The 14,577-nt window shown below is 41.8% G+C and overlaps 1 protein-coding gene across 3 annotated transcripts in view; it reads left to right on the forward strand.

The window, feature by feature from the left end:
* The window catches only part of LOC308370463 (protein furry homolog), a 63,269-nt gene extending 49,301 nt beyond the window's left edge, over positions 1-13,968 (forward strand). Inside the window, exons 52-61 of one of the 3 annotated variants that reach the window (XM_080845111.1) lie at positions 5,911-6,108; positions 6,619-6,759; positions 7,506-7,678; positions 7,936-8,164; positions 8,365-8,514; positions 8,695-8,793; positions 8,882-8,965; positions 10,874-10,984; positions 11,187-11,380; positions 12,762-13,968. In XM_080845111.1, the coding sequence (XP_080701237.1) occupies positions 5,911-6,108; positions 6,619-6,759; positions 7,506-7,678; positions 7,936-8,164; positions 8,365-8,514; positions 8,695-8,793; positions 8,882-8,965; positions 10,874-10,984; positions 11,187-11,380; positions 12,762-13,020 (1,638 nt within the window). In that variant the 3' untranslated portion in view covers positions 13,021-13,968. Of the gene's footprint in view, positions 1-2,477; positions 2,998-5,910; positions 6,109-6,618; positions 6,760-7,505; positions 7,679-7,935; positions 8,165-8,364; positions 8,515-8,694; positions 8,794-8,881; positions 8,966-10,873; positions 10,985-11,186; positions 11,381-12,761 lie in introns of those variants that run through there. The other 2 variants (XM_080845112.1, XM_080845113.1) reach the window with 2 other exon arrangements.
* The last annotated feature ends 609 nt before the right edge of the window (positions 13,969-14,577 follow it).

The following is a 14,577-nucleotide window of genomic DNA, read 5'->3' on the forward strand; positions in this document are numbered from 1 at the left end:
CACCTCGGAGGCATGGGACACTCTGTTGGGTCCCATCCGCCCCATTCTCAGTAAATTCCGAGGCTGATGCTGCCATGGATAGCACATCCTCCTCTGGCTCGGGGGCTGCTGCCTAGAGACGGCTGGCATCCCAGCGCTGCTCCTGCCCTGGCAGGCCAGGCGGAGGGACCTCAAAGAGTCGACCTCTGCTGCCCGCTGGGCTTTCTGGTGGTGGGGCCCGCTGTCTCAGCAGCCCGACGTCTACGTCGGGTCGGCAGAGCTTGGCTGCATCGCTGGGCGGGGGTCAGTTGTTCAGGTGACTCAGTGAGGCCCAACAGCTGCTCCGCCCCAGCCAACCTAGCCGCTCTTACTGCCCGCAGCATGTAGCTGCAATTCATGCAGGGGTCATCTGAGAGCCCTGCTCTCAGGTGCTCGACCCCGAGACAAGAGGGGCACCTATCATGGCCATCCTCCACCTGCAGAGGGGCCATGCAGGTCGTGCAGGAGTGGTCGCCCACCATGCCTGCAACCCACACAGAGCTAGCCCCGGTAGGGGACAGTGGTCCCAGTGTAATGGGGACAACCGGAAAAGATAAGGTGCTGGAAGAGGGCGGCAGGAACCGCTGCCTTCACCGACAGATATTAAAGACTGACAGTCAACCACAATGTGCTGGGAGCGGGGAGCGAAAGCACTACCTTCACCAGGAGAGTGGCCAATCTCAACGGGTTTAAAGTGCAGAATAGATGCCGGGAGAGGGAGGCAGGAACCGCTACCGTCACTGACAAATATGTTCGCGGGCCGAACTGTACACCACACCTGTGCTGGCAGCGGGGAGCGAGAGCGCTACCTCTGCCAGGAGAGGGTGGATGGCCAACGCGCAATGAGTAACCCGGCGCAGAGCAGATGTCGGGAGAGGGAGGCAGGAACCGCTGCCGTCACCGACAAAATATGCAGGGAAAAATAAGGCTATTGGCGAGTAATTCCCCTAGGGAATTGTTAACTGCGCTAGTAATCCTGCAAACACAAAATTAATGGTGGGAGAGGGGCGAAACGCAGCCGTCACCACGATTCTCACACAAGTAATCCCCCTAGGGAATTGCTACTGCGCTAGTAACGTAGTAAGCTGAAGAGCAATATGAATGGTGGGAGAGGGGCGAATGCAGCCGTCACCACGATTAACACAAATAATTCCCCTAGGGAATTGTTACTGCGCTAGTAACGTAGTAACCGTAAAAAACAGAAATTAATGGTGGGAGAGGGGGCGGAAACGCAGCTGTCTCCACAATTAATACAAATAATTCCCCTAGGGAATTGTTACGCTAGTAGCGTGGTAACCGCAACTACAATGAATGGTGGGAGAGGGGGCGAATGCAGCCGTCACCACGATTAACACAAATAATTCCCCTAGGGAATTGTTACACTAGTAACGTAGTAATCGCAAACAGAATTAATGGTGGGAGAGGGGAGATAAAACCGCAGCCGTCACCACGATCTTAACACGGTAATTCCCCTAGGGAATTACCACGATTACCAACTTCTTGCGGCAACAGCTGGCTAAGCAACGTAACTGGCTGTCTAGTGGTGGGAAGGGCGAAGACACTACTTGACCACAATGAACAGAGTAATTACGGCCTCGCATACCTATCGGCACGCGCAGGCGATGCCAATAGTTGTAACCAGCGACAGTAAGAGAGAACCAGGGTACTTATCCCACAGTCGGTGCGGCCTCTGGAGGGTGAGAAAGTTCACGGCTCCGACAGTGTCACGAGGCCAACGGGACAGGATTAAGCACCCAACTTTTTAGCTTCCTTAGCTTCTTAACGAACACCAAACCTGCGTAGCGAGAAGATGAAAGGAACAGTTTACCTGACCCCACCGGAAGATATAGACTATCCTGGGGTCATCGGGGTCACGAGGTGACAATGTTGGTATTCTTCCTCGACCTGCGCGTGCGCGAGATGGATCATCCAGTGCTTGAAAGCACCGTCTAGAAGTCAGTAAGGATGAAATAGAAATAGAGTGTGTCCACTAGAGTTATAAGTCTTTACATGCGGTCTGTTTATTTTACTGAACACATACCTATTCATTTCAGACCTTTTCCAATTCTTGGGTCAGTATTAGTAGTCATGCCTCCGGACGTTTGCATTTAAGGACAGACATAGACACGTGTTGTAATCACTGATTAAACTGGAATATAATTAAATAAATTCAGACATGATTACAAAACAAAAACTTTCACAGTCAAACTGTTTAGTCTGCCCAACACAAATAAGTCTAAATTAATTCTAAATTTGATTTAGCAAGGAATGCAAGTAAATAACTAGATTATACAACAGTGGCCAGTAATGTCATGAAAACATTGAGCCATTCAGCATAATGTTAGCTAAAGGTAAGTACTGGATGATGAATAAGACTCCCAGCTGCCTGCCTTAAGTTGTTCCTCTTTAATATCTGTGTTATATACGTGCTTTTCTCTGTTTTTGTCTATGCTACCTAGGAGCTCCAGGTATGTCCAGCCATGGTTAAATGTGTGCAAAGAGCAGTGAATTTTAGAACATATATTTTAGTTTCTCTCGGTCACTTTGATACATTTCTCAGATGAGAATTCATATCTTTAAAACTTTTTTAAAACTCCACAGAATCTAGTCACTTGTCAGATTATGGAAGAAATTCCAAATGTTTTGGTGCATTCATGCAAATTAGCCACAGTTGCCAGTGTTACCGGTATCAACCGCATAGTCCTGTCCTGATCAAACATGTATTACGCTGCTTCTCAGTTGATTTGCCTTATTCCCCAGAACATTTAGGCTGTTATTCATTGTAAAAGTCATAACATGCAAAATGGTTGAACCAGTTATCATTGTAAGTGAAGCATACAGTAGATTTAATCAGTTTTGGTGACATGGTGTTCTAAGAATGTTTGCTAAAATAATGATTTACTTAATTTCAATTGGACCTTGGTTTGTTAACTTGTGATGACGACACTTTGTTCGATTGTTCTAAGGCACTAAATGTGTCTAAAATGCCACAGGCCCCCGAGTCAGATTGGATGTGCCAGGCCAGCATGGGGGGATCTACAGTTTTGTGAGCAACAATGTGCCAAATGTGGTTATCGGGTCAATGTAAAGTTTCAATGGCTAATGGTTTGAGCACGACCCTTCCACTGGAGGCTTGCCTTCCATCCTTGTTTCGAGCAGCAGGTCTGAGAACATTTTTGACTTGATTTTTGACTTGGTCAGATGATTTTGCGTGTCTCAGCCAGTGAGGGAATTGTATAGGAAAAATGTTAGTAATAGCAATACAAAAAAATGTCGACAGAGAATTCTGACAGCTTTGCTTTTCAACGTTTTTGGGGGGGAATTTATATGTAAGGGATAATGTATTGTCCGGAGGTCATTCTCCAAAAAGAATTCCCGACGGGGCGAACAACACCCCGACGCGCAGCGGAGGGTGTTGTTTCGTCCTGAAGGGAATTATTACCGACGGACAATACATTATCCCGCTTATTACACGGTTACTTGACAAAAACGATAGAAGACATTCCTCCAACATACCTCTTTTTAATGATTTAGTTGCCGTTTCATGAGTCCCGTTTAGAAATAAATAGTTCTTCAAGCAAATAGAACTTTGAAGTTTCAGGTGTTGCATAGCAACCCATTACTTGCTGACTTCAAATTACTGTCTACTGTTGCGTTAAAATGACTGGACTTCTGGCGGAATGATATGAAAGAGGTGAATTAGAAGTACAAAACCCGTTGCCAATGACAGCGGTCATTATCTTTTTGCAGCGGTATGTTAGCAGGAATTAATGTGACCTATGACGTAGGGATGGCCCATTCAAATCAACGGTACTTTTTGGAACATTCTGAAGAGCCGTATAATAAACAATTATAAAACAATTGAGTTCTATTGCGTTATTTAGCTGTTTCTGATTGGACGAGAGACGTTCCATGAGTTGGATTATCTGTCAACATACCAACTCGGATTTTTCACAGCTAATAATAAATCACTCCGCAATGAAACATTCTTTAGCGCATTGATGATAACCGTTATTTAAAAATTCTTATAATTCCAAACCAAGACGTTGACAATGGAACTATTTTTTGTTGCGGAGAAACAATGGCGAAATAAACACTTTTTAATCAATAACTTTGTGTTGAAATGTTAGCTTGTTGACTGTGGAATTGTTTTATAAAAGCAATATAGCACTCGTGGAAGTGGGGTAGGTAAGGGATAATCCCACTGGTGTTGTTGCCTACGCCACTCGGCCTCTGGCCTCGGTGGCTACGACCGAACACCACCGGTGGGATAATCCCTTACCTACCCCACTCCCACTCGTACTATATTGCTTGAATATACAAATGACAGATAATCAAACATTTGCAAAAATCGGTCCTGATGATCTAACAACCAGATAGTCGGTTGACCCCTAATTGGTTGCATGAATTATTTTGACAAATCCATTTTGAAAATCTTTCAAGAAATGTGCCAAAGTGACTGAGAAATACTGAAGTATGTGGCATCTTGGAAAGGCTTTGTGTGGTAAGCCTGTGTGTGCCTATGTGATTGTAGTTTGTAGTCTTCAAATAACCAGGGCATGCCTAAGTGGCCAAAATTGGTCATACAACAAACCAAACCTAATGATCTGAGAGGGTCACACTGCCGTATCGCACCTCTGTTTTGGTAGAAGCACAGAATCAGAAGTCCGGCTCTTCTGGCTCACTGCTTGGTGTCTCTAGCTGAGGGAGGAGCTGCGGCCTCATATAACAGCCCTCTGGATCCCTAATATAGCTCAGGGATTCACTTACCCTCAATGTCCACCTCTCGCCACTCTTCCTCAATGGTGTGAACAGTAACACTCAAATTAATCATTTTCTGATGAACTACTGCATCAACATTCTACAATTGACAATGTTGGAAATGTTGAACAAATCCAATGTCATTTTATGATTGATTCAAAAATGTCCAGTGGGTTTCATCAAGCTCACACCATGGGAACCGTGCCTTCTTATGTCTTAGGTAGAAAGACATAGTTGGATTTTTGTTCTTTGTTTCAACACTGAGGACATGCATGATGTATTTTGAACTTTCTTGATGCCGCTGTTTCACACAATGTCTCCTTGCGGTGCTTTTAAATATATGTAAGCCCATTACACAGGTAAACTAATTTGTTTATAGGTGGGCACAGACATTTCTTTTAAATATACGTAAGCCCATTACACAGGTGAACTCATTCATTCACAGGTGGGCACAGTCATTTCTTTTGTGACACATAAAGCAGGCTCTTGTAATGCATTACTCCCAGCATCAACTGCCCTCTAATCTGGTTTTCTCTTAGAAAACAGGAAACCCTGCTACACCACACCATTTAGTCCATCAGTCAATGCTCACAGTAAATGCTTTTGTGCTCTAAAAAAATGTTAAATGTCAACTAAGGAGCATCCACCTTCCCCCACAACACCCCCTGTCACTATGAAGTAGACAGAAACTCATGTGCTTGAGGTGTTGAACTGAAGCTGTGGTGGAATGTTGTTCTGATCAGAAGCTGGAACCATATCCTGACAAAAAGGCACTCAGACCCTCCCACAATCAGGCAAGAGGAACATTTGTGTAGTCTGTATAATCAATCAGACATTCTGCCTGGCATCCATTGCCTTTCACTCTGTAGAGTCTGACAGGACCTGTGATCACCTAGATGTTCTAAGCATGGGTCTGGGTTTGGTGTCTGGAATTGTATGTGTGTGAGTGTGTGTGTATGTGTGCATGCATCCGTATGTGTGTGTGCTTGCGTGAGTGTATGAGTGCATGCGCCCGTATATGTGTGTGTATGCGTGCGTGTGTATGTGTTTGTGTGCGTGTGTGAGTGTATTTGTGTATGTGTGTGTGGTGCTGTGTAGAGCTGCAGGGGCTTAAGACTGTGCCCTCCACAGGGAGAGACGGTGGATAACTTTAACTGGGGTGCTCGGCGGCGCTCCATGGACAGCCTGGATAAAGGCGAAATGCAGCCTCTGCAGGAGAACGAGTTGGTGAGCAGCAGCAGCCTGGGACAGACAGCCCGCCAGGACTCAGACGAGTCATCAGAGGAGGAGTCACTCACAGCCAGCCAGATTCTCTCGCACTCCCAGATTGTAAGTTCTGCAATTGACAGGGGTGCTTTCACAGGATATAACAACTACGTCACATCATGTTTCTTGTTGTTGTTGACAATGTATTTTAAGCAGTGATTTAATGTTTCTGTGTTCTTACTTCTTGTTCATGTCTGTGTGGTATGCCCTGGAAATGAATGTTCCCCCTTTGTATTATTATGACCTCTATGTATTGTTGTGTTGTTGTATTTTATTCACTTTTTATCTTTATTTATTATTATTATTATTATTATTATTATAGTTATTTTTAATTATCATTATTATTTTTATTATTGTTATCTTATTGTACAGCACTTTGGTCAGTGTATGCTGTGTGTAAATGTGCTCTATAAATAAAACTTACTTACTTACTTACTTACTTACTAAGCAAAGCCAAGTTCCTCATTAGCATGTCATTGTTTGTCTGCTGTCTAGAAGTGGTCTTTAATCAGTTGTTTTGCATTCATTTATGTGTACAAGGTAGACCGTGAGGATGACTGTGTATTGTTTCAGATTGTCAGCCTCTCTCCCACTGAGGAGATGAGCAACATGGACTGTCTGTCGACCTCCTTTGACACAACCTCAGAGTCTCCGTCTTTCGACACCAGAACACCGAGTTTGGAGATCTGGCTGCCTGGGGATTCAAACCCACAGGTGAATAAGAGATTCCAGAGGCCTGACCTTAGTGTTCCTAATCCTCCTCCATAATAGAGTTCTTCACCGGTGCTACTGACTAAACCCTTTTTCTATTAAGCTTGTTTCATGCTTTCAATGCTCATGGGTGTTGTGTTGTTATTCTTCCCTGGTACCTGTGTAGATATTTTGGTTATCTACCATAAAGTGGAACTAGTCATCCGCAGACTTTTAATTGGTCAGACACTTCACCACTGTTATTTTATTTTTTTCTGACAAATTTAACTAATTACACTTCAGGTTTCAGATATCTTACAAGTCAGTTTCAGATATCTATGAAAGAATTTCAACTAGTAAAGATCATTTATATACCTTCCAAATGAGCCAAATTAAAGATATGTTTAATGGGATTTATGCATATTTCTAATATTTCTATTAAAATATCTTTAAGTCGTAATTTAAAAAGAATTCACACCTTGGAGTTCTGTGGTCTAGGTGCCAAATGTGCTGTTAGTGGTGGTTTTGCATGCCTTTTCAGTAGTGATATTGATAGGGTTTTGCTGCTTTGATATAAAACCAATTCATCTAATAAAGGACAAAATGGGTCAATGATCCATTTCAAAATCCAATTAGTCAAAATGTAATTGTACTTGAGAGAATGCAACTGAAGACTAATCTAGTTTTGGTGCACTGACTGATGTTCAGTGTGATTTATATTTGCATGTAGATTGATAAGCTCCATTTGTCCTGCCTTTCACTCTCTTCAGCTTCAGACTGAGCTGTCAGAGGAAGATGAGGAGAGCCATATGCATGAAGAGAACCTACTGCTCTCTCTCTCTGTGGATGACCTGCCACCAGCCTTTGGCTATGCCGACAGGATGGACATGGCAGAGAGAGACAAGACGGCAGAGCTGGAACTGGAAGCCAGCTGTATGCCCAGGTGGGCATTCTCACAGATCTACACTAACTGATGATTTCACCTCTCCTCATGGAGAATGTGTTGTTTTTCCTTTGTGGCTGCTGTCTGTAACTGTTCCTCATGTAATTCAGTACTATTGGATACATTTTACATTGCTAACATTCTTCTTTTTTTATATTGGCTGATCATATTGGTTGATCTCTGAGATTGTGCTCCTCTGCTCTTTCTGGTGTCCTGCCTTTAGCTGTGTGATTTTAACACTGCTCTTCGGTCTGCAGTTTTGTAGGGCAGAGCAACCAAGCTGAGGAGGAGGAGAGAGAGGAGATGCTAGAGTCTCGGTCCTCTCCTCCTCCATCCCCCTTCTTCTCGGCCATCCTGGCAGCGTTCCAGCCCGCAACATGTGATGATGCTGAGGAGGCGTGGCGCAGCCACCTCAACCAACTGGTGTCCGATACTGATGGCTCCTGTGCCGTCTACACCTTCCATGTGTTTGCCTCCCTCTTCCAGGTAACCTCAGCTATGAGGGTATGAGAGTTTAAAATGAGAGTCATTAACCTAATTGCTTTTAGATCAGTGCACAGAGTTGACAGCCTTCCAGACGTCAGATGTCAGAGTCTAACTCGGTCAGCTACTTTTCAAATCACTTGGTCCAGTGAGCTGCTGGAATCACTCTTTAAAAATGTTTTCCTCTTTTTTTTATTGCATAGAGCATCCAGACAAAGTTCTGCTCCTTGACCTGTGACGCTGCTGGTTACCTGGGGAAAAGCTTACGAGGAATAGGATCAAAGTTTGTTAAATCATCACACATGCTGACGTCCTGCGCTGAATGTCCCACCCTGTTTATAGATGCAGATACTGTAAGTATGCCATTATCTTCTGCATTCTTGTTTAATGTATTCATGTAGTCTGATATAGCATCCTTACATTCCTCACACTACAGAGAACACAATATTACACACTGAACGTGAAATTCTTGTTAAATATAGGAGAGTTTAAATATTTATCCAACTTCCCACATAACCATTGTTCTTTTCCAGATCATTTCTTATGGATTGCTTGAAAAAATGAAGTTCAGTGTGCTGGAGCTACAAGAGTACCTCGACACTTACAACAGCAGAAAGGAAGCAGCTATATCCGTATGTCTCTAATCTATAAAATTAGACTTATCTTTTTAAAGCAAAACAAATCTGTATCCATTCATCCATCCACGCTTTGTTCTCCTAGTGGCTACATAGTTGTAAGGCCAGCTTCCCTCAAGACTCAGGGGCTGGGGTCATCACATGCCAGCCAGGAGACGATGAAGAGAAGGTAGGGCGTCCCCTTTTTACACACCTGGCACACATTTAAGTTAAAGAGAATTAAAACTGAATCTTAAGATTTAGGAGAAAACCGAAAACTACAGGTTGCCAAAGACTTGGATCCTCGGGGTGTTAAACTAACTAACTGCTTGTTGCAAGTGAGCTCAGGCTAGATTTAGATAGTATCAGAGACACTGTGTATTCACTTATTTAAAATAATTCCATTAATCATCATTATTTCATTATAATGGCACATAGACATGGCATGACAAAAACATATTTGTGAGTAATTTCATTGTAATATCCTAGAAGACTAAAGTCACAGTAAACTCAAATTTCTATCAATCTTTCACATTTTTTGCTTCTTCTGATAACTCTGTGGTAGCTCTGTGAGTGAACTATTTTCATATTTACATATCTTCACCCTCAGCTTTGAGCCATTGTCTTGTCTTGTTTTCCATCACATTGACTCCCTCATCCTAATGTGCAATGGGACCTCTGAACTCTGCTGGGCTGTAGAGTACTCTATTCACAAGAATGCTTTCAGGATATAGTTTTGCAACAAGAAAGTGTTTTATGGCAAAGCTCTCCTCTCTTCACAGTTTCTCTTCCTTGTGCTTCATTTACTGTATTTAGAAAAGAACCTTTTACTGAAGGGACTTTTACTATAGGAACCTTTTACTGAAGGGACTTTTTATGCTGACTACTACAGCACCTTTGAGTGCCTAAATGAACATTTCTCCCTCCTTTGCTTTCGTGCTGCTTTTGCATGTCTACTGCGGTGTGTGCATGCGCCTCATGCGTCTTGCACTCCAAATTAGGGCCCTCTATCCCAAATGCAACTCTTGATTCTAGGTATGTTCTTTCGCAGTTCCAGTGAGAATCTGGGGTGTCATGTAGATTCTTAAATAGAAGAGCAATTCAGTTCCAACATGTCCCCCAAGTGCATTTCTCACCAAGGGTAGACTTATGACTTGCCCCTGCAATGTGCTTTTAATAAAAGCAATTTAAGTTTGACAATGAATTGTTTAAAATGCACAGAGGGGTTGTACGGATAGTGAAAGGAGAAGAGACCTGGAGAGACCTGGAGAAGGAAAGCTGCTGATATAACTGCAAATATTTATTTTTGAGACTTCTGAACTCCCAGCAGAGTGTGCATTACTGTTTACTGTTTGAAGATTCTTCTCCTGCTTGGCTCTTGAAAGATGCGGGGACTGCTGGCTGGCTGCAATATTATATACCCTGCTTTGTTTCAATATGCATGCAAAAGTAAAATGATGTAACTTTGTTTCACCTTTGCTAACACTGCTGCTTCCATGGGTTGTTCCAGTGGGTGCCTGCTGTTTTGTGATTTTCAGCACTCTCTTTACCTCATTTCTCTCTTATCTTATGATATGCCTACTTTGTAGCAAATGGAATCTCTGGCTGTAAGTTAACAACAAAGATGTTTCACTGTTCATTGCCAATCATCATGTACTTAACTAGATTTACTAGGTTGTAACGGAAATGAAAGGTGACATCACCTCAGCCAATTCTATTTCTGTGTTTGTGCTGTACACTGTAGTTGTTTCCTTTTCACAGGGATAGTTTATGTAGTTGTAGGTATTATTAGGATAGTTTTAGTTTAATGGGCTGAAGGTTTTTTAACGGAAAATTCATAAATAGAGTTACAGATATGTTTTTATTTTGTAATTATACAAATAGTTTTCATACTGATGTCGATATGTCATGCTTCTATTATAAACCAGCACTTTTACCTCTTCTCACTTGTCAACAACAATATTGGGTGGTTTCTGCCCAACACTCGCTTCCTCTTTTCAAATATTACAGAATTCAGTACATTAACAAAGATGAAAACCTTGATTTTAATACTCATCATGTAATCATTGACTTTTTAGTTTTTGTTTACATTTTTTAGCAACTGGAACTGTGTCAACGACTATACAAACTCCACTTCCAGCTGCTGCTGCTTTTTCAATCTTACTGCAAGCTTATTGGCCAGGTTCATGCAATTAGCACTGTACCTGAGGTATGTGAATGTTTCCACTTCATAATCACTTTTATAAATCTCAGACTTATTGTATTTTAGTCTGATGTTATGAGATTTTAGTGCCTGTCTTTATTGGTTTAGCTGCAATTACCATTTGACACTATTTAACAGCATTGCAGTGCCCTGTACTTGTTTTTGGCCATTTTGTCTAGACTGAGGTGGACTGTCTGTGTTGTCCCAGCAGCTTTCCAACATGTCCAGTGAGCTGAGTGAGCTGAAGATGAACTTAAGAGCCGCCTCAGCGCACCAGCCTGCCTCAGAGATGCCCTCTTCTAAACCCACCTTCTGCTCCTCAGAGGCTGCAGTACAGGCCATTTTGGAGAGTCTGAAAACCAAGGAATTGTCCTCAGCCATCAGTTATATTCGCGAGTGCAGGTTGGCATTCACCTATCCCATCTCAGTGAAATATTTGTTTAAATAGATTATCATCAACAATACTGCAGTCCTAGTGATGATTGCTGCGTAAAACATCCCTACAGCATTCAAACAGGCTTGGGTTACTCCGTTGCTTTTAAATGATTCACTTAACCCTTCTAAAATAAAGACTTCCAGGCCAGTCTTCCATCTCCCCTTTTTATTGAAAATGCGTGAAAACGTCATTTTGGTCTAGTTCTTGAGATCATTTGGGAGTGGCCATTCTACTGAAACTACTCTGAAGATTTAAGAAATGCAAGACTGCTCAGTCATCAGTTCTTATTTTACTAGACCTGTCAGCAGCCTTCGATATAGTAAATCATAAAATCCTCCTTTCTACACTGTCTGAACTGGACATCTTGGGTAAAGTATTCTGTTGGTTGGAATCTTGGACGTATCTTACCTCTATGGAGCACCTCAGGGCACACTTCCACTTCTATTTACACTGTTTTATTAGGTGAGGTAATCTGCTCCTGTTGGTAGACTTACCATTGTTATGTGGAACTGTAGGGAAAAGTGGGGTCAGTTTTTCTCATGGTCATATAATATTTCAGTGCACAATTAATATGTATTAACTTCAGAGTGTGCTCTTATGATAACTTGGATTACAGTGGATTATTAAACATTTAATTAATTGTAAACTGTTATGACCCTGACTTAAACCAAGACAAAACTGGGTGCTTTATTTCAATAAATAAATAAGGATCAGGCTCTATGCCATTTATCCATGTTAGGATAAGACAATTAAGCCCATGCACCACCCAAAAGCTTTTGCATTGCCACTGTACGGCCATTGGGGCTGAAGAGGGGCATACTGTATGATAACATTCAATTACATTTAAAACAACCTTAAATGATGTCATTTATTCATTATTGATGGATCATCATGCGTTTGTACGCAACCACTTAATTTTTAAATAATGAAAAGAAGACTATTTAGTAATACCAATAAGCTAGACTAATAATTAGTAACAATCATCAACATACTTTTTGGTAAATGCTATTTATTGTGGCCCTGATATTTTAAAGTGTTCCACAATCCGCCCCTTTGATATAATATTAGCATCTAACGTGCCTCAACATTATTGAACCCAACTAAAGCGGCAATACACTTGGGTGTCATGATTGATGACCAGCTTAGTTTCTTGGAACATTTGAATTCCCTCTCAAGGTTGTGTTGCTTTACGTGCCATAGTATTTGGAAAATTTGAAACATTGACTGAAAGTTGTTTTGGATATGGATGTCTTCTACACGCTACAATGTCTTCTACACTCTATGATGTCAGTTAATGGTTAATGTTATGCTGTTACGGTACATCTCAATTGTGGTTCTGTCCTGCAGGAGGTTGTGGCCCAGTGATATCTTTGGGAGTCCCCCTGAGGATGAGGTCCAGACCCTGCTGCACATCTACTTTCGGCATCAGACACTGGGCCAGACGGGAACATTCGGCTTGGTGGGCTCCAGACAGGACCTGTCCCAGATCTGCATGAAGCTGATGGAGCTCAACAGTGAGATCAGGGACATTATCCGCCAGGCCCAGGGCTACCGGGCCATCACCGCCTTCCTGCCAGACTCCAGTGTGTCTGGAATTAGTCTCTAATTCACTCAGGCTCCTACTCCAAATGGGTTATGCTGCTAACCTAACCATGGACTACAATGGCTTTCCTGTCACTCACAAAAACACACTCTCTTATGATGGGAAAGGTGGGTCAGAATGTAGTCAGATCTCCTAATGGTAATTAGGACATCACAGGAAATCACCATGCGATTTAGTTCTAAAAGAAGGGCAGCCTAGGTTTTTATTGCACTAATGATGTTGTAGTGAGTGCTGAGAACAGGGACCTCCATTACAACAAGGACATACCAAAGTTATACAAAGTTAATGCTATGTAGACGAGTGTTTGTGATAATATGAAGGGAAAATGTGCAATGCATCACATAAATGAAAGACCTCTACTGTATCGTGAAAGAATGTTTTTGAACTGTAGAACTGTGAACTGCTTCTAACTACTTGAAATCAGAGTAATGTTATGTATTTTTTCATTGCTCTTTGTGTGTGCTCACACTTACCAACTCCAAAGTACAGCTATGCTTTGGCACATACAATGTAACTTCATACACAGAGTGCATATCTACTGTCTGAAAGATTTGGATGACACTAAGGGTGTAGTTTTATGCTGGCTTTCTACTTTCTGAGACTTATTTATTTTCACATAAGGTCAACCTGCTTAATTGGAAAACACAAAACATTCTGTCTGTCAAGCTGCCAAGCATAAAAACAGATGTAAAACAGAAACATTTATGGGTATAAAAGAAAAAGAAAATTATTTTAACTGAAAGATGCATATGTACATATTATATTGGAGAATAGACGTTTGTAAGATTTTATTTTTTTGTTGTCAATTTGCTGTCAGATTACAAAAAAATGTTTCCCCAAGGGAATATTGCTGAAGCTGTTCATGTTGTAAATACTTTTACTTCTGTGTTGTTCTTTGGTTTCTGTTCTCTAAACAGCTGTATCAAAATAAAATTGTCCTCAGTTGTTCAATGGCCTCTTGCACCCAGAGAATTCAGAAAATGAAAATGGACACAATCAAACTTGTTTTTATGCATAATTTAGCTTTTTCTTGGCAGCCAGAGGATTTACAAAAGACAATTCTAAAAGTTTGACTTCACACCTGTTATATACAGTTATATATCAAAGCAAAAAAGCACACACAAAAATAAATACAACATCCAAAAATCCATTTCTATCAAATTCTTCATCAAGACAGCCCATGTCTATTATCTGAAGGACTCTTAGACCACATTTACATATAGCCGGGTATTTACAGAAATGGATATTTCTGCCCCTCATACCATTATTATGACGCCATGGCTCTCGAGCCATATATTTATACAGAAAGGCAGTATAAGTGAGCATTGCATCACCTCAACATAGTCGAGTACAACAGACTTTATTAATATTTCCGGAGCATTTAAAATCAATACACCCGTATTAACAATTAGGAGTAGTAAACTCTCAGTTATATGATCGCTTGGATACTCGGGGAAGATTTCTTGGAGCCTGGCAGCACTACAGGCGCCCTCACTGTTGAAGGCCTCAGGGAAGATTTCTCGGAGCCTGGCAACACATGATCGCTGAAATATGATTGGA

Source organism: Sprattus sprattus (genome assembly GCF_963457725.1).
Source record: "Sprattus sprattus genome assembly, chromosome: 9".
Lineage (NCBI taxonomy): Eukaryota > Metazoa > Chordata > Actinopteri > Clupeiformes > Clupeidae > Sprattus > Sprattus sprattus.